Source organism: Brienomyrus brachyistius, chromosome 21 (genome assembly GCF_023856365.1).
Source record: "Brienomyrus brachyistius isolate T26 chromosome 21, BBRACH_0.4, whole genome shotgun sequence".
Lineage (NCBI taxonomy): Eukaryota > Metazoa > Chordata > Actinopteri > Osteoglossiformes > Mormyridae > Brienomyrus > Brienomyrus brachyistius.
The window spans coordinates 11789154-11813821 of NC_064553.1; the positions used below are offsets into that span (position 1 = coordinate 11789154).

At 45.2% G+C, this 24668-nt stretch overlaps 1 protein-coding gene across 3 annotated transcripts in view; it reads right to left on the reverse strand.

Moving 5' to 3' along the window:
* The window catches only part of LOC125716335 (tumor protein 63-like), a 25583-nt gene extending 3622 nt beyond the window's left edge, over positions 1–21961 (reverse strand). For 2 of the 3 annotated variants that reach the window (XM_048988505.1, XM_048988506.1), the window contains exons 1-8: positions 21767–21960; positions 15435–15692; positions 4822–5008; positions 4392–4507; positions 3896–4005; positions 3252–3376; positions 3084–3166; positions 2786–2910 (exon numbers count right to left, since the gene is read on the reverse strand). In XM_048988505.1, coding sequence (XP_048844462.1) covers positions 2786–2910; positions 3084–3166; positions 3252–3376; positions 3896–4005; positions 4392–4507; positions 4822–5008; positions 15435–15692; positions 21767–21808 — 1046 coding nt within the window. In that variant the 5' untranslated portion in view covers positions 21809–21960. Of the gene's footprint in view, positions 1–2785; positions 2911–3083; positions 3167–3251; positions 3377–3895; positions 4006–4391; positions 4508–4821; positions 5009–15434; positions 15693–21766 lie in introns of all 3 variants that reach the window. The other variant, XM_048988504.1, reaches the window with a different exon arrangement.
* Between the last annotated feature and the right edge of the window lie 2707 nt (positions 21962–24668).

Sequence of the window (24668 nt, forward strand, 5' to 3'; positions counted from 1 at the left end):
GCAGCGGATGAACTGATTACACGAACAGGCAAACCAAGCCCATTGGCGTCATACAGCCCCAGTGGGAAGGCAACTTCCCGCATGTGGCATCTCTATGAAGTTGCTACAAATTATTATTATTTTTACTATTACTATTATTACAGTGCAGAGTTACAGTGTTATGACAATGACAAGAATGACAACAATGCTAATTATAATAACAACAACAACATAAAGGATAAGGAGCCGAATAATGATGTAGCAGATGACCAGAAATGTACAAATTAACAACCAAAAAGTATAAGACCTCACGCTATAAGTAAAGTGAGCTCATTAGCCAAGGAGCACAGGCCTGATAAAATAAATGAAGCCGTTTGCTGGATTTGTGATTTCTCTAGTGAATTATGAGCTTAACTCATTGACTCCAATCCCATAAATTTTCAAGGGGTCAGACTAATGGTTATGCTGTAATAAAAGCAAAAGCTTTGCACCGTTTTTCAAATCTCATCAAAATTGTTATGCAGTATCATTATTATCGGTACTATTAGTGAGATTAAAATTGACAAGTCTCACTTGATTTTTTTTTCTCCCAGTGTTAGAACATAAGGACGTAAGTTCTTACCATCCTATCATACATTTGATTTCTGAGGTTTTGGGGAGTGTGTTTCACTGCACTTGGCTTACTGGCAGAGAAAGAAACGTGTCTTTTTGCGTAGACGAACACAGCAGGTTTTTGGATGTGCCAGACTACATACATATATAGTTATACGTAAGCCTAAAATGAATTGTTCAAATTTACTGGACATACTGAAACTCCTGATATGCCCTGGTGTATGTACAAACGCAGTCGTAAACTGCGTGAAAAGCTAACCATAAGTTTCTCAAAAATTCAAGCGAAAAATAGGTCATCTGACCGCAACCTAGAAGTCAATCGACTCATTCATTCGATCATTTGCTTCAGTGTCACACCTACCGCGGGTATCAGGTACAGTATATATTTACTCTGTTTACCTTAAAGGATTTCTCTTTCAGTTTAGAAAACCGGTGTAACGAGAATCAAACACAATCAGACAAATGTTGTTCCCTAAGCATCTTTCTGCATGCTTTGCTGCATATACGTATATATTTGATGCATAATAATATCGTTCATTAACAAGATACGATCTTTCATCGATTAAATCGGTGTTACCGTCTTATTAGAAAGTTAACGCGCAATGCCGTCAATCACCAGAGGATGTCAGTATTTCACAAAAATTGAGCCTCTGTACTATCTAAATCTGACCTTGATTTAAAAATCTGTATTTTAAGGGAACGTCTTTTTCGTAATTTTTTAACTGGCCAACACGAAGATACCAATGAGTTTTCTCACAAAAGAGCTGCTTTCAGTTTGTCGGAACATGTTTACCAGCTGGCACGAGTCAACAGGGTTCGCTGCAAAGATCGAGCGGATTCCTTTTAAGGTTTAAGCAATAAATTATGAAGACGGAAGGGGGTGCAAGTAGACGCTGATACTACACCCCGCTCTGGCACAATGGACTGGGGAGCGGAGATTTTAATTAAAGAATCGGACTGTAGAAACAGGTGTCGAACCAGCGAGAAATCTGACAAAGCACAAAGACACTCTCGCTCCCAAACCTACGCTGCCCATTTGGCTCGCTACTCAAACCGCGAGTGTGAGATCGCTCTAAGAGCTTAGGTACTCATAAATTCTCACCCAGTCATTTCTACAAGCCATGTAACACCTTGGACTGAGTGTTGCAGTCAGGGAGATACTGAGCCAAGATCAAGGCATCTCCACAGTTGACTAAAACAGAGGAGTTTTACGGGGGAAATAAGTTAGAAAAGGAAAAACTGGAGTGGAGATCTTGGAAAATGTTGAATTCATGTCAGCAGATGTCTGCAATCTTTTTGTGTGTGTCTGTGTGAAAGAATGACCGTGAGCAATAATTGTCAGACCACAACGATGTCATTTAAAGGTTCTGTTCTCTTCTTAAGAACCTCCCTACTTTACCTCCTTGGGCAACGAAGTGAGAGTTAGACGCAGCTTGTATGAGTGACATGGGCTTGGTAAACATTGTATAACTTGTTGTTTTTGCTCCATAAAGCTGTGAGTCTGTGCGGTCTGCCATGCCGTTTCAGATCAACACATAACTGAAAGGTCAACAGGGAGCAAAATTGGGGAAAAATGAAAATGAAATCTGCACGCCAGGCCAGACATCTTTTCTGTTATGATTAACTTCTCCTCTGAAACTATTGTTTATACAAGGTCAAAAACATGGGGCTTTCATCCTGACATGGCTCATCTCCAAACCAATCCTTTGTAACATACATCCCTGCTAAGGTGAGTTCTCTGAACTTCAGGTCATGCAGGTTAGATAGCGCTGAATTGAGAGGCATTATATGTTTCACGGCTACAGCTGTCAACCTTCAGGCTACTGTGAGGTATCAAGGTGGTCAAAAAAGTATGTTCACTTTTCCCAGACAGAGACCAGTCAACTAAAATCCCAATCAGAGGCAACCAATCAGACAGGCCAGAATATTACCATGTGACATGGCTGACTCTTGGCAGATCGTCTTCAAGAGGTAACCAATCAGACTGCCCAGAATATTACCATGTGACATGGCTGACTCTTGGCAGATTGTCTTCAAGAGGTAACCAATCAGACTGCCCAGAATATTACCATGTGACATGGCTGACTCTTGGCAGATTGTCTTCAAGAGGTAACCAATCAGACTGCCCAGAATATTACCATGTGACATGGCTGACTCTTGGCAGATTGCCTTCAAAAATATGCTGAATACTCACTGTTTCTGGATGAGATTCTGCTGCTGCTGCCTATATGCCTCAATAGTCTGTTGGGGCACAAACTGCATCAACTCCAGGGACTCCTTAATTTTCACCAGAAATTCATAGATCTCACGGCCTTTAATCTAAAAAGAGAGAGGGAGACAGAAAACAACCAAAAGGTGGTATCAATGATATGCAAAGTTCCAAATATCAATCTTGAACTAGTTGTTGATCTTGGTGACATTACGGTAATGTGTATTTGTACAGTCCCGGGGTACGTGGAGAATGGTGAGGGAGACGGTAGCTGCAGACTCACCGCCAGGCAGAATGTCTCCTCATCTGTGGCTCTTCGTTTCTTAATGGAAGGCAACTGGATGTTGTGTGAGGCCTTGTGGTATGCTGAAGGCAAGCAGTGAGCATGCTCAGTAAGGACCAAGGGTCTCCACATCCCCCCCAGCCCAACCCGCCTCCTGACGGTTCTTACCCTCGCCGCTCTTTGTCCCGTCCGTCACGTGCTGCTTGCGGATACTGTCCTCGTCCGCCTTGCGGTCCCGTCCAGGGCAGGCGCAGATCCGGGCCTCGAAGCACCTGCGGCCCAGCACCTGTCCACTAGGGGGAGCAGTGCGAACATTAGACACCGATGCCAGCAGGTGGTGCCGAGTATGTAGAACAAGACTGATGAATTAGGTCTAGCTCAGCTTCTGATATTACTGCCTGATAAACAAAGTCACAATAGTACCATGAATCTTGTATTTTTTTTTGTGCATATTAACCTGTGTTACACTGTCAATAAACTTCGTAATATTACTGAGATATATTGCTTATTATTATTTAGCATATCTTAAAATATATTTAAATATAAATAAATGTATATCCTATAAAATATTATATTATATATATATATATATATATATATATATATATATACACACACACAAAATATGAAAATTAAAACATACATTTCATTTATTTATAGCATTACTGTCACAGGTATGAGATGGTTGTCATCTGCTCTCCACTCTCCAAGAAGGCAGGATAACAAGTTGTTGCAAACATCTGTATTACTGTGTACCTCAGAATTACATGTCATGTGTCAGTGTGTTTGCTTGGGTGATGGGTATTACTTACTCTCTGGTCTCCAGGGTAACGATAATGAGGATGGGCCTCCGGTTCATGCCGCCCACGCAGCTGGAGTTACACATGAAGTTATATAGGATGGTCGTAAACTCGGTCCCCACCTGTGGGGAAAGGCAGCAGAATGGACAACGGAGGGTTAATGTGATGGTGCGGTAGTTAAGAGCAAAGCTATAGTACGGGATGGACGACTCATCTGAAGAGTCAGTCACTCAAGGCGCAGAGACTGATCTCATAGGCTCTAGGTTTGCTGTTTAAAATGACTATGAAGGCCTGGGCCGTAGTCAACACAAATAGTATGATTAAAACAGCCAAGTGATTCGGAGTTTGTCTGCAGTCAAAAAAGCTGAACCCAGGTCTAATTCCAGCAATGGAAACTGGGCGGGGCCAGGCCGCATGACAGGCTGGGTGTTGATGGCCGAGGCAGAGCGTGTGTGTCTGGGTTGGTCGAAGGAGGGCGCTGACATCCTGCAGGTGTGTCAGGTCTTACCTGGGGCGGCTCGTAAGGGACCCAGACACTCTGGCGGCCTGTGATGGAGTCCTCGACGTACTGGGCATGGCTGTTTCCCTCCACTCGAATCAGGTGACTGGGGGGAGCCATTTGACCTGGAAGAGCAATAATTACAGCACTATTTAACTGCAAATCACAGAATAATAAAACAAATGTATCTACTGGATATAAGTCAGTTCTGTGTAGTAGTTGGGGGCATTGCTTTGACTGGTTTAGTCGGATTTAATCCCCCTAAGAACCCCCCCCCCCTCAAATAAATGTACACTAATTAGTTTATATAGTGCGTTCTCCTTCATGTTCATTAAAATCAGCCCCCCTTTTCATACACCTCAAGTAACGCTCCTGGTGACAGTAATGAATAAACTGACCGCCCTCATTGGTAAGAGTGGGGGGGTGTGGCCCGGCTCACCATCGTTAAACTCGCGGCTCAGCTCGTGGTTGGGACAGCGCTTCACCACCTCGGTCACATGTTCTGCCTTTTTGTAGACCGGCATGGCGCGGATGATAGCGCCCTGGGGCGGAGCGGTCAGTACTTTGATCTGGATGGGGCAGGTCTTGGCGATCTGGCAGTACAGCTTCTTCAGCTCTGTGGAGTACTGTGGGGGGGGGGGGGGGGGGCAGGGTTATAGTGACATGTATGACCTCCAAAACCTGTAGAACCTTCAGGCCCAACACCCAATTCCTGGGACTGGGATGAAGCTGTTGGACAATAAGTACTCTAGGCCAGTGTTTCCCAATCTAGTCCTCAAGGACCCACAGACAGTCTATGTCTTTGCTTCCTGGGAGGGAGCTGAGAGGGAGCAAAAACGTGGACTGCTGTGGGTCCCCGAGGACTTGGTTGGGAAACATTGCTCTAAGCTACTTACCGCCCCACAGATACAAAGTGGAAATTCCCATGGTGCCTTGGGGCAAATAACAAATAATAATACATTGGCGAAATGAGGACGACTTCTTGGAACTTACAACAGCAGGAAATATGCTTCTTAATTTATGGGGTTGTCTGAGGAGAAGCCTGAGGAATTTTCCGCAACTTTGCTACAACAAACGTGGCCACGCTCCTGAACTTGGAGTGAGGTAAGGGACCATTTGGCAGGGAGGTAGATGACATGGATGTCTCAAAGTCAAAGAAGTTCCAAGAAACGCTTTCACAGAAAGGAGATGACAACAGGAAGTTTACCAGCCAAAGATTTGTTTTTTTTTGTCAGTCAGAGGCTGGGCTGGGCTCACTGCTGAGGAATGTGTAAAGACAGAGTTAGATGGAGGCAGATCCCGCTCATCAGATCCCTACCTAGCTACGTGCTGTCACCTGGAGACCATTTAAAAGCCCCCACTCCCAAACAAACTGTCTACAGGGTTTAAAATTGGCGCCACACCAGAATAAAAAAATGTGATACAGACAGGTGTTACTCCTGGGACCGATTGGTGGGTTCGCTGCATTCCAGGTGCCACCTGGAACTGAAGGAGTTAAGGCTCAGCCTGTGATTATAGCCCGCTCAAAACTGAGTCACCTTTGAAAGCTGTTGTGTTGGAAGGTGTTTAGTCTCATCAGACTGGGCAGGACTTACAAGAAATGTACATTTAATGCTGTCATGACGCCATCCCCCCCCCCCCCCGCCCCCTCCCTAATATCTTGTCCTTTTACTGAAGAGGTGACATGATCCAAATTATCTCTAAAAAAAAAAACACACGATGAGTAAGAGCTCAAAAAAATTATTTTAACAATGACGGAAAATAACACCTGACAGAATCACGGCTGATTGGTTGGTTGGAAGTCTTGCATGGGTTGTGCATAAACTAACAGGATATGGACAAAGCTCCCTGGGTCACTGCTGCATGACTGACAGATGCGGGCATCATCCTGACACAGACCTATGACGTCACACCTTAGTGCTACAGACAGGCTGATTCACACAATGCGGTCCCTTTTGCCCATGCAAGGTGTGAGGCAATGCTGATTCTCACTGAGCCACTGCACCATGCAGATAATCCTTTTGGCTGTTTTAATGAAGTCTTTTTGCATGGCATGGGTGTGGTGACAGGTATCAGAGGACTTGAAGGAGAGCACCTCGCAGCACAGAGCATCAGCACTTGGAGGAGGACCCTCACGAGCGATAGTGAGAGCATGCAAGCCACGTGGACACTACTGTACCACACCTGATATCATCGTCTGGGCCCAACTGATCAACACCAGTATTTACACTTTCACAATCCCGCCAAATGTCCACCAAGGCCAACTAGCAGTCGCAGTGAGGATGTTTGAACGGTCAGCACAGTCAAACCTAATCGAGAGCGACCTGAAAAGTGGTGCTTTTAAGAGTAATATTTTGCTCATTAAAAGCTAAGAGGCAAAATGAAAAACATCTTCAAAACAAATACATAAAACAGCATTCGTTGCCTAAAGGCAGTTCTTTTTCTAAAGAACAAGGGAACATTAAATTCCATTTCTATAAATTTTTTGATATAACTTTTGATAAGTGTTCCAGGAAAGCAGACCAATCCTGACTTGTACCTGAACCGAGTTACAGCATTTCACAACCTTGGCAGGGATGTTTCAACCCCACAGCCGCACCCACCGCACAACCTTTACGAAATTCTTTACCAGAACACCTGTACTTTTCCTAGAAGATTTTATTCATTATAGAACTTACCAGGAGCAAAGGCAATAGAGAAAACAAGCTATTTTATAATGGTTTTGGAAAAAAAATGAAGTTCAAAAAAATGTCTATTACCAGGAAGTGTAGGATGCTTTCAAAGTAGAACTATACTCGTTTGACAACTTGCAGAATGATTGCACGCTTGGAAAAGAAGACGCTCAGATTTCCCGTTTTGATAACATCCCTCTTTCCACATTAATCTTGTCATTATCACAACAAGTTTCATTGCAAAATATGGTGGCCTAATGGACAGTTTTTTAATCTTGCGATTTGATGCACCTCTGTTTGACATGCATCTCATGTGGGTAAAGAAGCCTGGGGATGTATGTGTGTGCGTGTGTGTGTCTGTCTGTGTGTGTATGTTGATTAGGTTTATATTACATCATGGCGAACCATATGTCACCCACGATATCATAAAAACCTGCTATTTTGACGTTGTGGGGATCATTTTTCAGGTCCCCACAAAGATCTGTGAATACAATGAAAAAACGAAAAGTCTCGTATTTTGTTTAGTCACTTATGGTTTAGATTAGGGCTGGGTAGGGATTAAGGTTGTCATGTTGGGATTCCATATAGAAATAAATGGACGGTCCCCAAAAAGATATAAGTACAGGTCTGTGTTTGTGTGTGTGTGTGTGTGTGTGTGTGAGTGTGTACGTATTCCAGAAAACCACTATTGCCCAGGGGGCAGATTTTGCCCAGCGTTGGTTAGAGTCCGGTGTGATGTGTCAGCCACAAGCAGTCGGTGTACTTCACATCGATCAGGCAAAGTGTGTCAACATCCGTCTTTATCGTAACAGGAATGAGACCAAAGAGCATGCAAACGCCCATCCACCATGACTGGGCGATGGCGAGATTAGCCAGCCGAACACCCATCGCCAACACACACAGCGGACTGCTCGCTGGCCCCTCGGCACTGTCCGCTGACGGAATCTAGGCCAACATATGATTAAACAGTCTTGCCTAAAAACTGGTGATCAAAAAATTGTGGTGGGGCGTGGGGGGAGATTAACGAGGGTAGGACAGAGGTGGGGGAGCGGGGCATGAAAAGCAGAATCACGATAATTGAGAAAAGTGGATTGGTTAAACAGCCAGCGTACTGCTTTTACTTTACCCTCGGGGGCTAAACAACCTTCAACGCTCTCTGTGACCAGATGGCAGGAATATCTGAGGCTGCAGGACAGGCTCAGTAAGGCAGTATTTCTGCCTTAAGGGCTTGCCTTTAACTCTTAAAGACACAGCGTGCTATCGACAGCCACGGGCGCCGCATAAGATGGGATACCCAGCGGGAGAAAAAGAATGCCTGTATACAAACACCCCTCCAAAGGCTAATTCATTACGATTTAATACCCTTTAATATTCAGGTATTTTAAAGGGACTTTTATGAGCAAATTTTTTTTTTTTTGCAATTTGTAGAAAGAAGACAGAACCGGTTTGATCCGGTGGCACTGTCGTGAGCCTCCGTGTCCCTCGACTCCGCCCACATCCCCTCCCCACCTGTGCACCGTGTTTTTGCTTCTCGGACGTGGGTGGTAGCAGTCTGGTCCCAAAGTCGCGCTACGTGCACCAGACCCCAGACCAGAGATAAGTACTATTATTTACATCCCAGTGCATGGTGCATTATTGTGTATCAGATAGGATGGGGAGGGTGCAGACAAGGCCTCTGTTCTCTCCACATGACCTGTTAGATTCCACTGGGTCAGTCGGGGGGGGGGGGGGGGAGAGAATTCTGCTGGGGGGAGGGGGGTAATTGCAATTGTACCATGGAGGCGTCTTTGGGCCATGTTCCAGCTTAAGCTTGCTACCAATTACCCCCCCCCCCCCCCCCGCCCACACCACCCCTCCCAACCTTTGCAAGCCAAATCGAACAAACATATCAATGTAAACACACACACTCACAGACACACACACAAACACACACTGTTACTCCTGCCAGATCACCATCCCAGCCCTGGAGACATAGACTCTGAGTACACACACGCACATCTAAAGCCCTCCATCAGCGGGGGATGGGGAGCGGGGGGGGTGGGGGGAGGCAGCGGGGGTTGAAAGGATGACGCAAGAGATTTGGAAACTCTTGGGAAGTTTCCAGACATAATCACATTGCAATGATCGCTCACGGGTGGGTGAGCAGCCAATAGCTTCCTTTCTTACTCAATTTCCCCTTAACATATAAACTTTTTTGGGAATAAGCCTGAGTATACAAATAAAATATATAACAGAAACATTGGTCAACCTCACACATTTCATTTTTGAATCAGTAAACTCTTTGGCTGCTAGACCTGAAGGATATGTAAAGAGTTTATGTTACTTAAACAGAAGTGCTCCTAGTTAAACTCTGTTTTTAGCTCTGTGTTCTGGAAGAGATCCAGCTGTTGTCTTATGGTCACTGCATGGTCTGCAGAGGTCCTACTGCTTTCATTAGCGGAGTATTTACCTGCCATTAGGTCACTGCTATGCACACGTGTCCCACATCAACCTGCGACACCGGCAGTGAAAAGGAACCTAGACCCCCGATTGCCGCCCCTTTGCGATTTCAGCTCTCCCCCAAACTCTGCTCCCTTGTCCTCAACACTCCGCATTCAGAGTTCCCAATTTACAGCAGCCATTTGGATCAGCACTGAGTCACCTCTGTTGATGCAGGATTATTGTTTCACTGATGAAGGACGTCATTCACAGTACATTATAGTACATTATAGTACATGGTGTTTTCCTTGACAAAACAAGACACGAGGGCATGAGAGTAAACAGCTAAACACAGAAATCCTTCCCATCCATAATACAGTGCCTGTAATGTACATTTCCGCTTCCCGAGAGACCTGCTTACCATTTGCCCATAAATCAGTCATAGTATCAGAATCCACAAATGCTACAAATTATAGTTACAAGAGAGGAACTTATAATGAGAATAGGCTATTTCGTAATGATCATTGTCTCTCCAGATCAATCTCATCATAAACCATCTGCATTTACTCCTGTCGGCCCTGAAGACGAACAAACCACTATTCTGATGCCACAGCTGTTAGGGATGGTGTGAGAAAGCAGAGGATGTTAAGGGAAGCATCAACAGCAACCAGCAACCGCAGATGACTGCCTCTCTCTGAACCTCACACAGATAACACCCATCAAGGAAGAAATGTCACATCTGCACACATTTACACTCGAGTTTAGCAAACGCGTTTATCCAACGCAACAGAGAGTTGAGAAAGCAAGGTCAGCCACCTTTGGGAGTTAAGGATTCAAGGGCCCAGTGGGGAAATCAGTCTGCAGACCATGGGATTTGAACCAACGACCTTCTGATAATGGGTACAGAGCCTAACACTGCAGTAACACACATTACCCCAAATATATACATATATACACACAAGCCTTGCTGTAACACTCACAGATACGGACATGCGTGCACAAACACACACGCACACGCATGCATACATGCGCGTGTGCAGAGAACATCGGTTTCCCTTGCTGTTCCTAGAGAAGCTCTGCTGGAGGCGTGTCCTGACAGGCTTGTCTTTGACCAAGCACATTTAGCGCCTCTGGTCCTGTGCTATTCATACCTTGCAAGTTCTGTCATGCCTTTAGCTTCACCCTCACCCTGTTTAATCTGACAAAAAAAAAAAAAAAAAACTTAACTCCCTGCAGGAAGCAAATACACCTGCATCATACCACTTTAACAAACCCTAATTTCATCATTAAAATTAACCGATTCTTAAGAGCGAGAGAGAAACAGGGATTTACTATAATGCTTAATTTTCTGCAATGCACCAGCACACTTTCAAAGTTGAACCAGAGGACGTTTGGTTTGATGTAAGTTTAAGGGAGAGGAGAGAGAGAGAGAGAGAGAGAGAGAGAGAGAGAGCGTGGGTCAGAAGGATAGACGGGGCGTGTTCATCACCCACGGGGCACAGATCTAACCAGCGGGACAGCCAAAACACAAAGGGAACACAGTGAGTCAACATGAGGTCAAGAGGCCGCTGAACCAGCCAGCCGGAAGGTTCCGACCTCACATATGACTGGCAGACACAGGCTAAGCTATTGATGGTGACTGGGTGAACCGGGGGGGTCAAGCGACTCCTCTGTCCTGCAAACAGGGCCACGCTGCCTGTGTCATGGGAGGGGGGGGGGGGGTGTTACTTCCTCATCTTCAGTGTGCATTGACATTTGGCACAAGAGACATTTCTTTTTTGTTTGTTTCCCAGTCATTGGTTTGTAGTCTGTGATTAAAATATCAGATTCAGGAATGTAATCCTGAATCCTGCAGACAGCCTGTGGGAGGGGGCTTTGTATGGCCCGGATGAGCTTCTCCATGCTTCTGAACAGCTGCCACAAGCAAACTCAACTCTTTTCCTTTGTTAAAATGATTTATTCCCTCAGTTATTTGCATATGAAAGTATTTGCACTGCAGTGATCTATTTGTCACCGGTGTCTAGCTGATCCGAGGGCTGTGGTCAATGGAAAAACTTTACAGGTAACTGAAGCAAAATACGATTAGCCTCTAGGCAACATAAATAATCAGCGTAAAAGTAATTACAGACCACGCTGGGGCCTGCCTGACCCCACTACTGTCAAAAAGAGAAAAACAGCTGTTCTGAGAATGTCCTTTCTGTCGTGCCAGTGTTACACTATGGTACAAAAAAAGTCAAGCAACAAAACCTGCCTAAGATCTGTCCTTTTCAGAAGCAGTACCCAAGGTGCATCTCACTATCCATAAATCCTTTCATGCGCAGCTTTTCACCCCTACTTTCTCACAACGGGACAAGCCAGAACAGGCAACCCGTCGAAAAAAAACGTCTTGGCGTCCTCGCAAGCGTCGCGGGATGGTGTTCAGATGTTCCGGGACAAGCTGTGTCTTGCCGCTTCGCCAAAACGCCCGTCCCTGCACGTCTGATCCACCCTCCTTTGCCCCGAGCCGGGAACGCGACGCGCAGCCCGTCGAGTTTAACCCGTTCGCCGCGGACGGCGAAGGCTGGTTTACAAAGGGCAGAGGGTCAGGTGCGCTGGCCGCTCACCTTTAAAGGCCACTGTTGCAAGTCTTGTTGATGCAGGGTTTGATCCCCCCCCCCCCCCCCGCCCCAAACAAAAAAAAAAATCCATCTGCAGTCAAACAGAAGCAGTGTTTTCATCGCACGTTGCATAACGTCAAACAAAATGACCCATTTTAGCATCGCTTAGTGTCCCTCTCTTTGACAATAAACCGGTTTACAAACGGCAGCCTTTACAGTATCTCCACATTCAGAAAACAACATCGGAAAAGTAACGTTATCATGGAATTTAAAAACACTAATTCTGCTTTTGTTACTCCACAAATAGAAGGATAAGGTGTGTCCCCAGTCACCGCCCCCCCTCGCCCCCCCCCCCCCCCCCCCCCCCACCTGCCTGTATCATACTCAGGAAGAGGTTAGGGTGTGGGTAGAGCGTTAGTCATCCCCAGACAGCCGCCAGAATGACTTTCCAATAATTCCAGCAGAAGATCTACAAGCTGCTTTCTTTGCTCATAATTCCAGTGGTTGTGATGTCATCAGACATGTGACCTCACCACCAACACTGTGGTCAGTCTCCATAGAACTACAGGAGCTGTTCTGCCCAGTTTAAGACACGGGACGAGGTCTCAGCTCTATTTATAACCACTCCTGCAAGGTTTGATTTACACCCAGTAATGACAAAACCCACTTATTAAAGCAACAACAGCTTTTCAAGTACTTAAGTCATGGACGATTTTGGCTGCAATGATTGGACTTAAGGTGCATGTTGCCTTGAATTTAGCCTCAAAATGATGCTGCTTGCAGTTTCCCAAAAGGCTCGCATCACCTAGGCGTGGGATCCCTCAAATCCGCCGCAATTAAGCCTTTTCCACTACACTGCAATGCACATCAGCATACATAAGAAGCAAGTCTCATTCACATTAGGGATCCCACAGGATCCGATTCTAATAGTGTAAATGAGTCCTCTTATAACTAATTCGCCTCACGTTTAGCAGTTTTTCACAACGAAATATGTTTTGAGTTGATTTATTCCAGTTACACAAACACTTCACACAAACCAGTCACATTTAAACAAGGGAATGTCAAGCCAGAGCTACATTAGCATGCAGCGGTAAATAAAATGGACGTGTGGCGCGGGAACAGGGATGCATGGAGAATATTATTCTGCTGTCCTGCTAAGGGATGATCTTCCGAAAGAGGGATTCTTCTGGAGGTGAGGTGGATGGAGGGAGAGCGTCTGAAGATCACGCCCCACGGAGCTGGCAGTGACTCTGCAACTGGCGCTTTCCTCTCCTTCTGAATTTGAATGTAGAAGAACGAGGGATCGACTGTGGGAACGTGGCAAACGTCAGGCTCCCACACTAGCTGTAGCCAGTCACTGCAGTGCTGTCTCCCAGGTCCTACCAGTCTGGTTTTTTTCTCTTGAAGTCACACCATTTTACCGTTTGGATTCGGGCAACACGCCCATTAGGTCTTTCCGTACCCGTGACTGCCAGATCAGAGGCTGATTAATGGCTGAAACAGCTTATTTTCCGTAAAAAAAAAGCCAGAATTATTCGCAAATTAACTACGACCACGTTCTCGTCCACCTACACTGTCTGTTTGTGAAGCAAGGCACGTGTGGAGAATTGGTTTGGTTTCAGCATTGCTTAGCTGGGCAGAGCGCAAAGATGGTCATATTTCGGAATGAAATTAATCGAATCTGCAAGCTGTGTTTTGCTTTGTGTGTATTCGGGTCGCTTCCAAGAAGCTGACACGATTCCCATCTGCTTCTGCGTACTCCAGCTTGCGTCAGGAGACTACAGGAGCCGGTAGGGAGTGCTGTCTCTTCATTTTCCTTCCTTCCCGGCGTGGACGGGCTGAGCCGTTCCCCTCTCTGCCCTGAAATGCATCCGTCGAGCGAGCACAGTGCAAACCAGTCACGCGGCGCCATGGAAGCGATGTCTCAGGTCCGCTCCCTGCCCCGTGGTGAGAGAACTGGCTCCATGCGATCCAGCGCGCAAAGCAGAAGGACGGGAATACGACGAATGCGGCGGCGAGCTCAGCCACCGTTGCCGCATTTGAACTCGGCTCCGTCACGTGAAAATTGCTGCAAATTCAAGATGGCAGCTAGAGCAGGGAAAACCCACCCTTCTGCTACACTGCTCAGCCTTCGCTGAACTCCGTATGAGTCACAGTGCAGCTCAGTCAGCGACATCGCGAAAAATTCTGGGCTTTCTGACAAAATACCATTATTATACATCATTTTTATAATGACACGTATTCAGGGGCCCATTTAAAGTGCTGGGGGGCCAGAATCTGCCAGGATATCCTTGTTCCTACTGCACATCTGACTGCAACCCAGGAAGTACGTCTGATTATGATAAACAAGTGATCCTCATGTAAGCTAAGTTGTGCGCAGGTCTGCAGGGGGTCCAAAGGAAATAAGCCATCAATTGCACTTCCTGCCAGACGGCATTTTCCACATATCTGGTCAGCGATAGCTTGCCGTAGGAGGCCCATACAAATTTCTTGGCTGCTGGAGCCACATAATTCCAACCCCCCCCACCACCACCACCACCACCACCCTGACTTGAAGGGAAAATTACGTAAAACAATACAATAAACAATACAATTCAATAAAAGGCCTGATCTCATCCAGCTCCGTTTGGTGTGAAACTTCACACACGGGACGTGAGCGGTACGCTTAGGGATAGAGGCGCACCAAGCGAAAGAAGCAGCTCAGAGAGAAGCGACACGGCCACGGAGATGGAGGTACAGCAGTATGCTGCTAGCATTACAACATGATAGCCAAGTTTTGCAGCTACGCTCCTGCAGTGCATGACAAAAGAAGCTGTGTTACTGCACAAGAGCTTGCAGTTGCCGCCCAGAGTTTACCCAATATCATTTGGGCCTTCCCAGAACGGCAAGAACCAGGAAGACCTGCCCATAGCAGCCCCAGACTACTGACTCACTCGCTTGGTTCTGCTCCAGGCTAGAGACTCACCTCGGTTCCAGAACCAGAGTACTGCTTGACCCTAGCGTTACACATAACCTCATTGTGTGCGGCTGTGTACAAAGTATGTTCCCAGTTAAATGTTCACTGCCTTGTTTGTTTAGTATTATTATGACATGTTGCCCCAGTCGTGACAGAATGAATAAGTGCATTAGTGTAAGATTAAGGAGCAAACAATGTTCTCCAACTGTTGTCTTGTCTTTCTGCATTCGTTATGCGCAGCAGGGACATCATCAAGTAGGTGTATCAAGCAAAGCAATCAGACTTAAGCGTATGTGCAGTTGCAAAAAAGCTTCAGCTTTGGATGTTTTGCAGTAATTAAAGCTTGGGATGATTGCACAAAGCACTAGTTCAGAAGAGCTGAAAGGTTTCCCCCCGTCGTGGCTCTTACCGTCCACGTGGCAGACTTGGCGGTGCTGGACTGCTGGAAGGAGACGTCGAAATTGTGGGGGCCGGCATAGTCGGTGTTGGAGGGGATGGCGGGTGATGGAGACAGTGTCTCGAAGGTGGAGCTGGGCTGGGCATAGGGCGAAGGGGCGGCCACGCCGCTCTGGGTGTGCTCGTTGTTGTATGGGCTGGTAGATGAAGACCTACTGGTTGGAATCTGCTGGTCCATGCTATTCAGAAGGCTCAGACTGGTGTATGTCGTCTGGACAAACAGGAGAGAGACACATCGATGGTGAGAACCTTAAAAAGTGAAGTAAGCATCAAAAAGGCTCCTTTTAACCCCCCCACCATTTCCTTGAGCTGACTTACGGAACAATAATTTGAAATTTCAAGGGGAGGACATGCCACAACCATAACTTGACATTCGGGGGGATGATTAAACACTAAAGCATGGGGTTTGAAGCCGCAGTTCACAGCTGACAACCACACTTTAGTCCTTTTTTTCCATAATCATAACCATTATAATCATTCATGCGTTTGACATTGCGAGCTGCATGGGACTGACTGCGAATGTGTTTCGAATTTTGGGGAGCTTTTCATTGGCTTCCCATAATGCAGATGGCGGCATTCGTTTCCAGGGGAATCGTGGACGACTGTCCCAAAGCTCTGGGATGTCTGCAGTTCCCCCTGAACACCACCCTGACGGCATTGTACAGTTTACTCAAAAAAGAGGAACGTTCTTCCCCTTTCCGTAACACTGCCCATAATGCAATTCCTTATCTTAAATAAACCATGGGTTTCCTCATGGAACATTAGAATCATTATTATTAAGTAATTTATTAAGTGATCCAGTTGTTTTTTTTTTAATGTAATGAAAGAGAGGTTAATCCATCACAATGATAACAATACACATGACCTTTCAGCAAACCTGCTAATTAAATCAGTCTTTCTCTGAATGCAGGTAAGACAGAAAGGGCTGCAGGCTTGACGCCGGGAGCTTGTGTCAGACCCTTGGTTAGTTAGTCCAGGCATTATTGGTGACTGTTAATGGAGCCTGTCTCAATTATAAGAGCACATTTCTGAGCTGGCAGCCTTAGCCTTGTGGCTCTTTAAGGCTGTTAATCTCTTTAGGACCCTTTTCTTGTCTCAGATGTGATGGACTGCAGCTGTCCGTTCCACACCCTCTGGGCAGGTATTGCTTAAATCAGCTGAAGTCCAACAATCTCTCTCTCTCTCTCTCTCATACACACACACACACACACACACACACACACACACACAGGTTTGTAATACTGTCTTTGTGGGGACTCTCCATTCATTTCAATGGAGAAATCTCAAATCCCAACATGACGACCTTAAGCCCTACCCAGCGCTAACCTTAACCATAAGTAACCAAAGCAAATATGAGACTTTTGGAATCTGTAGTTTTTTGACTGCGTTCACAGATTTTTATTGACATTATCCTTGCAGGGACAGAAAAAATGTCCCCATAAGGTAAAAAGTTGTAGGTTTTTATCACATTGTGGGGAAATCTGGTCCCCACAATGTAACAATTACAAAAACACATGCACGAACACACACACACACACACACACATACAAGTTTGTAACTGTATCTTTGTGGGGACTCTCCAAACAAAATATGAGACATTTGGAATTTTTTGTTTTTTTCATTCACAGGTCTTTGTGGGGACCTGAAAAATGGTTCCCACAATGTCAAAATAACAGGTATGTGTCACATTATGGGGGACATTCGGTCCCCACAATGTAATATAAACATAATCCACCCACAGACACACACACCAACTTGTTTACCATTACGGGAACATTGACTCTCAGTCTAACGCAACACGCGCCTCCATTTCTCAAGAAAACATCTCTCCTGCAGACACACAGACTAAAACCCCCCAAACTGCCTGATCTGGAGAGAGCTTTCTACTGATCCCCCCACTCCCTTTCCTTGCTGCCCCCTCCCAGCTCTTCACAGACAGACAGCTCCTCCCACCCACCCCCCCCCCCCCCCAGACGATAAGGGTCAGTGTTCATGTAGGATGGGAGGGCAGCCCTGCTGGCCGACACCCAAGGTGCTCCATCGGGAAGCTGAGCTGCACACAATGGACAGGAATAGAAGGTGAGTGTCGTGTGTGTTCTGTGCTGAATGAGGCGCTCACACAAAGGCCGGGGCCACTTACAAACCTCCCCGCAGCCCCCTCCAGCCAAGCGGCCCTTCTAAACACACAAGCACCCCCCCCCCCCCCCCCCAAAGACAGACACCTACAATAGAACAATTAGGTCGTGGTAGAGCCCTGTAGCTCTACAATTCTCTTCTAACATGGCCACCTGTGGGTTGTACCTGCAGTAATCCTCAGGGATGCGTCACAGTGTTTGTCTGGTGCCTTATGAAGGGAGTTTATAGCTTATTTATTTCATGTGCTGTATATATTAGTCACATTGTTGTTTGTTTCAATAGGACAAGTAACTATTTTAGCAAACTAAGGTTGAATGAGGGCCAGTCTCAGTGCTGTAGTCTGTTATGTTAAGTCATCTTCCATGTTCAGAAAGAGACGATGCATCTAAATGCAAAAGAACAAACAATATGTTTTGTATAAAATTGTTAATATTCTGCAAAATATGGTAAATTATTCCTTTTTGCAATGCAATGGCAATAAGCAAACTAATGACTCACTTTTGACTGATCCCTCAGTGCTGTGAACTTAAGGAAGATCACATGTTTGTTACCATAGAGACGCCACATCTGATTTTTTTCTGATTGGCCGCTATCAAACGCTGTGAACAATAAGACAAGGTGCAGCATCCAGTGTATCATTCAGCCCCCCCCCTCCACCCCTCCCCACCCCACCCCGAGGGCATAGTTTGCCATCTACTGAAATCTGTAGTAAGTACATTAGCCACTGATAACGGAAGGATGTACCACCAGCAGGGGGCGTGCCTGAGGCTGTCGGGGCTTGGAACATGGTAATACCTGGCTGGCTGAATGTTCAAAAGCATCCACTGTCAGGAAAGGGTCATCAAACAGATAAATAAGCAAATAATGGATAATATCTTATATATGCTTCAATAGACAAGCTTGCAGAAGATCTTTGTAAATTTCCCGAAGACCCATGAGCAGAATTCTTCAAACCAAATGTTCACATTTAATGTTCAGACTGGCGATCGGCTGCCCAAACCAGCCATCTCGGGATTCTTCTTTGCTTTCAGCCATAATGACATATTCTTTCCAGTGAAATTTCCAGCTTCTTGCCTTTTAGCCAATGAGCCCGAGGCTGTCATACCGCACGGCAAACGCACATAAATCTCTCTCGGTGGCTGATAGGTCACAAACCCAACCACCTCTTAAGTGCGGGAGTTACAGGAATAAATCAAAGTGTGTGATACAGCGGCCATCAGCATTTATGCAGGGTAGGAAAGCTGACCACTCTAAAAATTGTACATTTCTTTCTAATACACTTGTGCTTTCGGGATAATGTACAAGCGATATTGCCAATTCTGAGTCTATTGTTGTCAAAGAATGATCAATAGCAGGAATCCGTGCTGCAGTCACTGGGGAATTGCCATTGCATAATACATATCTAAACACCAACAGTACCAAAGAGTCTCTATTGCTAATTGTTCCAAGCTTGGGGAAACTAGCCTCAACTAAAGAAAAAGGCAAGAATACAAATCAATGAAAAAAGAAAAAGATCTTCACTTGTTTCCTGAAATATTTCTACAACAATGAGTGGCCGTCAAGCGCTCAAAAACGTGAAGACTCACATTTGATCAGGCATTATGTCAAATGGGTAGACTAATTAATTACATGCAATAGCACAGACACTTGAACTCATAAAATCATCATTTAATATTTTTAACTAAATGGATGTATGTATTGTTTACGTAGCACGACGTCAAGATAACAGAAGTTCGAGTGATTTAAACAATGATAAAATTTACTGTGTACCATAAGTAAATGTTTTACCCCAAGTAATACTAAAGAAAAAATAATTTGAAATGAGCTACATAAGGCTGGATTAAACTTATTTTCTATGATCGAATCCATCATAACAGCAGGAAAAAACATGGATGACCATCTCAGGGTTGATGCATGATAAACATCTGCCATCTCTAGAAGATAATCATATACGTCTCTCTCACAAAGCAGTTACGGGGCAGATGGGAAGCCTTGCCCTGCAGGGTAGAATAGTTGTGATTCTTGGATCTTTCTCCAGTGACCTGGGAGCCAGCAGAAAGCTCGTCTGAGTGAAAGCCGTGTGGCCAAAAGGCAGAAAGTGCCCTCTGCTAGCCGAGGGTCAATCTGTACCCGGTACCTGCTGAAAAGGCAAAAGCACCTGATTTTTATCTCCGTGTGAAGACCCAGTCGAAGCAGTTAAAGGCCGTCACTAAACAATCCGAGCAATTATGGAAGGAGAAATGGGGGGGCGAGGAAGGAGTGGTCACTTTGAAACTTAACGTTCATTCAGTGATGCCACCAAGCGTTCGTTTTTCCTGTGTCTCCCACTGCACCGCAAACAAAAATTACGAGCGTCAAATGAACAATGCAAACTATCGTTTTTCCAGAGGCCCCTCTTCTGAAACCCGGTGCTAAATCCAGGTAAAGTTTGTTTCCCTCCGTGCCTCCGCGACTCACCGCAAGAAAAAAATCACTGATAACAGCGTCGCCCCATCTTAACGAGACAGTGGAGCCAGTAGCAATTAAAACCCGGAGCAGGAAACAAAACAGCAGTGATTTTAGCCGTCAGCTATTTCAGACCAGGGTTTGGATTTCCCTCTGGGGTTTTCCCTGTCAACAATATGGCACTATTTACCTACTGAGATTCTAACCAGCATGGAATACGCAATATACAAAAATAACACTATCTAGCACAGGACACTTAATCTGAATCTATTTTTGTGGTTGAATTTGGAACTACACTACTTGTTTCTCATAAATGAGTATTGTGGTGCAAAAAAATCTAATGTATAATTACATCTGTGTACATGATTATACAAAATGGGAACAAACCACTCATAGCACATAAGACGAGTGAAAAGGGTTATAAGCCCAAATGTCTATGTTTCAGAGAAAATGACTAAGTCAAAGGGTCATTTTTAATCTTGTGTTTCACTCTTTTTACTATTTAGGGCACATGAAGGCTCAACAGATAAAGGCCAAAAATTACAAATTGAACTATAACCATCTGTACTAACATTTATATTGATAAAACAGATCACAGATTCAAGCAAACGAGGAATGGATTGACCAGTCATTGGTGTGATAATGCAGAACTACATTATCATTGTGCACAGTTCAAAAGGAGGTGCTTAAAACGTAGCATGGTAAGTATATCAGTAAGCAAAGGCCTAACTATTCTTTTAAAACAATTGAATAATGTTCTATATGAACTTTTCCCTCAAAGTCATGCATGCAACGTCAATGCTATCTTGGCTGTTGAGGAACTTCCTTAAAACATTCCGGATGAGCATCAATAAAGGTTTTTTGGTGCAGTATTTAAGTAAATCTAATTAACTCTAACTGTTGTTAAGTTAGATAGAAATGCTGTTGCAAATTTATGGTTCTGATATCGAAATATAATGCAATTCTACAGCGAGATACGAGAGCCGTAATAATTTAGCAAGAATCTCACTCTCTTTATTGAAAAGGCACAATATGTGTTAGTATATGACGTACAGGAGGTATAACATGGGGAGAGAGTAATGACCTGCAGGGCAGTACATGGACGCTTTAACATGGGAGTCTTCATCTGATCACAAGCAGACACATTCACCCTGGGGGCCCGGATTGTTACAGCTCTTATCTTTGCTGTTTGTTGTTGGCATTTGTGATTCGGAGCCCTGGCTCCCTTCTGCTGGACACTAATGACAGGAGTTCAGGTGGGGTGGGGGGCTGGGGGGGGGGGGGTGGGTGTCGTAAACATCAACCACCTGTCCAGAAGGTGCACCCTCTCACATTAGCATCGAGGCGGTCTCCGTCTAGATGATCATGCTAATAGAACGCCGCATATATTCTCAAACACGCCTGGCTGCCTTTGTCCCGAAATTTTCTTTACTATTCCGGTTTCAGCGCGGGACAGTCTTGGGGCACGCGCCGACGTAAAAGATCGTTGTCCCTTTGCTTCGGTTAAAGACCACTACCCTGCAGTGGAAATTACGGAGCACTGAATGCGAAAATGTCTACTAGCATGCATCCGCGCTAACTAGCATAGCATTGATGGCTACCGATATATCTATGCACATCATACAGGGGGTCCCTAGATCCAGGGTCAAGGGACCTTGGACTGTGGGCCCCTGTAGGACTCCGTAGGCCCTTACAAGCCCTTACCTCATTGTAGGGTGCTGGAGCGGCCGTCTCCATGTACAGCATGTTGGCGCTGAAGTTGAACAGTGCAGCTGCCGTGTGCTTTGCTGACTCCAGGGTTTCCTCGCCTCACGTTCCCCCACTCTGCTGGGACTGTAGTCTGCAGATGTAAACGGGACAGGCGGGCTCTCTATAGAACTGTGGGGGGTAGGGGGTGGAGTGGCAGCTATATACTGGGATTTAAGAAAAGGGGCGGGGCCATCTAGCTACCTGTCCAATCCCTGCACCTGTCCACACCCTACTCAGAGAAGCCAACACTGTCTTCACGTCCTCCTGCAAGAGTGGCTTAACCCTAGCCAGCAGCATAGAAAAGCATATAAGGCTGTGCGTGGAGACAGCGTGCATGTGGCACCCCTATATGCTAAACTCGAAACAAGAGATGTTATCGACAGTTCTGCATTCATCAGAATGCTGGATGACCTCAGCTGCGTCCAAAAAGATTAGGCACCACAAGTGATTGACTGAGTTATTGACTCTTGTACCATAGGGCCTCGAGATGCAGTAAGATATTTCGAACCAAAAAGAAAATGAAGAATTTTTTTTTTACCTTTATCTCGAACCGTTTCTTCTCAGTCTACTTGTAGCTTAGAGACACTGTGGGGGAAATGTTTTAAAATCCATTAAAACAATTCTTTACAGTGCAAAATGTTTCTGTATTCTATTCACCGCTTAGAGGGTTGTGAAAACATGAACATAAATGGTATTAGTTACTCCTGAATGTCGCCTATGGGGTACATGAGATGCATATCACAAAGGTGTTTTTCAGTAGAATTCTCTCAGAGGTGAACGCTGCATTTTCATCATCCACTGTAAAAATCCAGGAGTGAAACCTCACTTTGAGTTTACCTTGGTTTTTAATGTATGTTACACACCTTGGAGTAAATTACAGTGACCTCTCATCAATATGTATCTCCCTGAATCTCTCCATTATAGCAGAGGTTCGCAGAGATGGACATCAGTTCCTGTTAGAAGAAGGTACTGGCCAATAGTAAAGCTGAATGTACATCACCTTTAGTCAGAAAAATAATGTAAACTCAACAAGCTCTTTAACAATATTAATCAGCTGGACTTGAGTCTTCAGTAACTCAGCAAAACCTGCATTACTTATGCAGATAAGAGCATCAACAGCATTTGTCAACAGTTATCAAATTTATTTGAAAGCATCATTGATACAGTGTATTGTGTCATGTATATTGTATAAAATGCTGCGTCATTGGTCCTGTTTTGAGAATCCACAGCTACAGCCGTCCCCAGGGAATAATACTGATGTTAAAAAAAGCTTTTTTTTTTTTTTTTTTGGAGGTGACCACCTGAAACGTTAAACTGCCCCCACCCTGCGCCCCTCTCACTGAAAATCGCACTCTCCTCTACTGACCTTTGACCCAAGTTCCCAGAGCACTGAGGTCTATAGGATCGCAGTGACCCAAACCTGTCAGCCAGCCTCAGGCCACCCTGACACAGGCTTGTGGGGGGAGGTGGTGGGGGGGGGGGGGGGGTCACACAAAAAGTAAACAACCATTAATCCCCCCGCCCACCCCAACAGCCAGGGCACTGCAATCACCGGCTGCAGTTCAGGACACTTAACCTATTTTCTACACAAATGTTTACTTACTGGGCCTTAAAGCAGAGTTATATGTGTCCAAATGGGTCGTGGACAGTGAGTTCTAGAGCAGTAGCTTGATAAAAAACAATGACATATTTGCATAGAATTTTTTTGCAGTCTTCACCTTAACTATTTCCCATTTATTTCTTAGTCTGCCTTTGGCACTGAAGACTATTATTACTGCTCCTGTTTTTGTCGTTGGGTTAATGTTTCTGATTATCTGATTATCAGCATGACCTGACTTTCATATTAAACACTGGACATAATCTTATACATTCACGTGCCTCATGCAAAACTAAAATCAAGGTTACCTTGTTACAATTAAAAATAAATTTCTCATCATATTACTTTACGTGCTGGAGCATCACAAACCCAGATGCGCATCTATAAAGGAGAAAATAAGCTAAAAAAAAATGACACAGACTTTTCAAAAAGAGCTCAGACTGTCTCCTCAGAATGGCAAACACAGCATTACATGGGTATTGTGCATCCTTATCGTCTTCTGCTCTCTCGCCACAACCCCTTTTAGGATGCTCCGTTTCTGTAGAGTGTAATCATAGGGCTGAGAGTTGGGGGATAATCCATTTCTCCCGCTTCTGCCCCAAGGCCACACCGACCGAGCTTTAACACCCCCACCCCCTCAACTTCAGCTTTCCCCAGCCACACCCAGGCCCCCGCTCAGGCTCCTTTGCCCCCATGGAGCATTTGCCGCTCACCTGTCTAGGGCCAGTCTTACATCCGCTCAGAAGGCTTGTGGACCCACTCGCACATTCCGCTCCCCGTGCGTCTAACCTTTTTTTTTTGCGGGGTAACTGGGTTTTAAGAAGGCTTACGAGCTGCAGCCACTAAATCCATGGTGCTTTTCTGCGAGGCGCATGCTTTGTGGTGTTTAAAACAACATGGTCACGTTAGTCAAGAGGTGGGAACAGTGTTTATATTTTGACTCTTGCGTTCTGTGTTGGGGGCCGTTGCTTTGCTTATAAATAAAGAAATGATTAAATTTATTAAATTACTTAGATCCTGGTGTACTTAAGCTGGTTAGGTTTGCAGGTTCGAGCTGCACAAGTGAAAATTCACAAGACCTTGCAGACACTGTGCAAACTGGATTTTATCAACTCAGGAGACAGGACCCCTACTGGTGCAACCTGGTCAACTCAGAAGTAAGAGCAGACACCTTATGACAATGTTTTGTGGCGTTTACACAGACTCCATGCAACTGCAACACAGCATGGAAAAACAAGATGTTTGGAGACAAAGACACAA